The sequence below is a fragment of the Fomitiporia mediterranea genome (genome assembly GCF_000271605.1).
Source record: "Fomitiporia mediterranea MF3/22 unplaced genomic scaffold FOMMEscaffold_885, whole genome shotgun sequence".
In the NCBI taxonomy this organism is placed as follows: Eukaryota; Fungi; Basidiomycota; class Agaricomycetes; order Hymenochaetales; family Hymenochaetaceae; genus Fomitiporia; species Fomitiporia mediterranea.
This window is the reverse complement of record NW_006761270.1, coordinates 1-2,581: the sequence shown is the minus strand read 5'-3', so window position 1 is coordinate 2,581 and position 2,581 is coordinate 1. Positions and strand designations below refer to the sequence as shown.

General features: G+C 47.4%; 1 protein-coding gene across 1 annotated transcript; it reads right to left on the bottom strand.

The window, feature by feature from the left end:
* Window positions 1–316: 316 nt before the first annotated feature.
* On the bottom strand, window positions 317–2,149 carry FOMMEDRAFT_163700 (uncharacterized protein; the record flags this gene model as incomplete). The annotated part of the gene is made up of 3 exons (XM_007272302.1): window positions 317–352; window positions 420–1,144; window positions 1,282–2,149. 3 exons carry the CDS (start codon window positions 2,147–2,149, stop codon window positions 317–319), a joined length of 1,629 nt encoding a protein of 542 aa, XP_007272364.1.
* Window positions 2,150–2,581: the final 432 nt, after the last annotated feature.

Genomic DNA, 2,581 nt, shown 5'->3' with positions numbered 1-2,581 from the left:
GCGATGGTCTCTCGGGAGTCTGCTCCTGTTGTGCCTTTTGTTTGGAAGAAGGCGACGATTGAGTTGGCGTAGGTGAATTGAATGGATCTACAGGAGGGATGGTCAACCGACATTAGATACGCGCATATTACCGTAGGACGTGCAAGTAAATTCAGCCTGGTTTCATCTCAGGAGAACACAAATATAGTTCATACAAAAATATCGGATTCGTTACACAGCAATGGGCAGCAAGCAGTAGACAGTAAGAAAGTACATAGTAGTAGAAAGCAGGAAAGTACATAGCAATGGACAGTAAGAAAGCAGTTGAAATTAATACTTATACCCAGTCAAAGTGGTAGGGCGTGGAACGGACCTATTACAAGTGTAAGCAATGTAATAGTTGAAATGAAAATGAAAATGAAAATGAAAAGAAAAAGCACTTGCCAATTATGAGTATCCTCCTGAACCCCAGCCCAGTCAACGTTTACAGATGTCTTCTTTTCGAAACTACCGGAACTACTCTCAGAAAGAGTACGCGGCCGATCCAGTGTTATAAGATTGCGGAAGTAATCTTCTACGACTTTGCGCATTTCTTCCAGGATCTGTGGTGTGATTGGAGTCTGTGGTGCAATCCAAGGGTAGGCCTGCATGTGTGAACCGCGCAAATGATATGTCTGCAGGCCCATGGCCTCTGCAATCTTGTTGTAACACTCGACGAAATCGAAACAGCCGAGACAGCTGAGTTTTGTCGCAGAAATGTAGTTGAACGCAACAAGGCCATGTAAAATGAGAAACGCAAGGACCTTGCATTCGGCATGGACCTCAAGTCTAAAGCCAAACTTCTGCAACTTATCAACTCCGCGCTCCATGTTCAGCTTCCGTAGCTTGTCAACAAGACTGGCATGGGAGCAAGGAACCCTTCCTGACGACATCATTGCTTTGAGCTCCTCGTTCGTTGCAAGATTATAGTTCAGATACCCATAGTCAGGAGTATTCACGCGCTTGATGACAAGATCCTTCTTGTCAAGGATATAACCGAACGAGGACGAGCGTGTGAGGACGAGGAGCTGGAATATGCACGAGTCCAGCGTAAGGATTTTCTTGAGCCTGCGTTCAAAACTTGCACCTTGACGGATGAGACTCGGATCCGAGACATACGTCTTCACTGTACAAAACTGTCAGTAACTCATACAAGAAACCGGCAAACAAAGCAGAATAAGCATGCTGCCAGAGTGTTGGAACAGAACAAGAAAAAGCAGCAGAGCTGGTCATCCTGAATGCAGGGCTCAACTGACGATATACCCAAATCGCCCGACCAGATGACAGAGGAAGAGAAGGAAGCGTTGAATGAGGACCACGTACATATACCATCCAAGAACTCGCCACGCCCCTGTAAGCCTCGATTCAACCAGCGGTTTGTCTCCGAACACAATTGCATTACATTGACAATGGACCCCTCCTCTGACAAAAACCTGTTGTACGCTTCGAATAGCTGGATAATCAGGTCAACGAGTCCCCACTGGACGTCCCATAGTGGTATTCTCTCCTTGCCTTGTGGAGGTGTGTCCTTATTCCTCCTCGCATTCGTGAGAGCCTCATACATGAAATTGCCATTTGCCTTGTCGAACTGCCTCTTCAAGCGCTCCCGTGAGAAAATATAGCACTGATGAAAGAGTTTTGACGATGCGTCGGTAGGTATGTCGAACTCGTCAGGGGTACCTTCACGTCCTGCAGGGCTACGTGTAGCCCGTGCGTTCTTAAGAGTGGTCCAGATAGCCTGTAAGTGCTTCTCTGCCTCGTCAAGACCGTCAGGTGAACCATTTTGCCCAATAACGAGCGTAATGTTGTTGGCAGGTGTGGGAACGTAGGCAACACTGATAACCTCCTTTCTAGGCTGCTTGACGAGTAAGGGTGTGATAGCATCAAGCCAGGCCATTACGCGCTTAACAGGCAGGTCCTTGAAGGGTGAATTCGGCAGTAAAGGAATGAGGCTTTGGAGGTCTTCACGTTGATCGCGAGGGAGTAACTTTGTTCTTGGCACCATGAAGATATCGAAGATACAAGCGGCAACGAGACATTCTGAGAATGAGGATGGGTGGTTTCTGGACTGCCGCTTGTAGGACTTGGAGCTAGCAGCAACAGAGAACGGCTGAGAGTCGTCAGTGGACATAGTGGCTTGGAATGAAGATAGGGGGAATTGCGTGCATGTGGACGCGACTAATAAGGCACAGCAGTCCGGCACTTCCCTTCCCAGTCGGGGTGTGATTTTGGTACGATACTTCGACTACTAACTACCACTCAGTGATTCCGACTTCTTGCTTCTGCCGGTGTAAGATAACCCGTTCACATGCCCCTGGACTGCTTCAAATGGTGGAATACAATATATATATATGCATGTATTCAACTGTCTAGAACAGCACAGTGCAGTTCGATTGATTCTTTAAGGTCCCCGGTACGTCTATCCTATTATTATCCTGCCTTGTCCATCATCCTGTACTCACCGGTTTGTATTGTCAGTATCTAGGGTGCGCAGATCAGACGGCTTCGCTAATACAGTAGGATGGTACCTACAACTAATTCGGAACGGCACGGTACAGTTCGA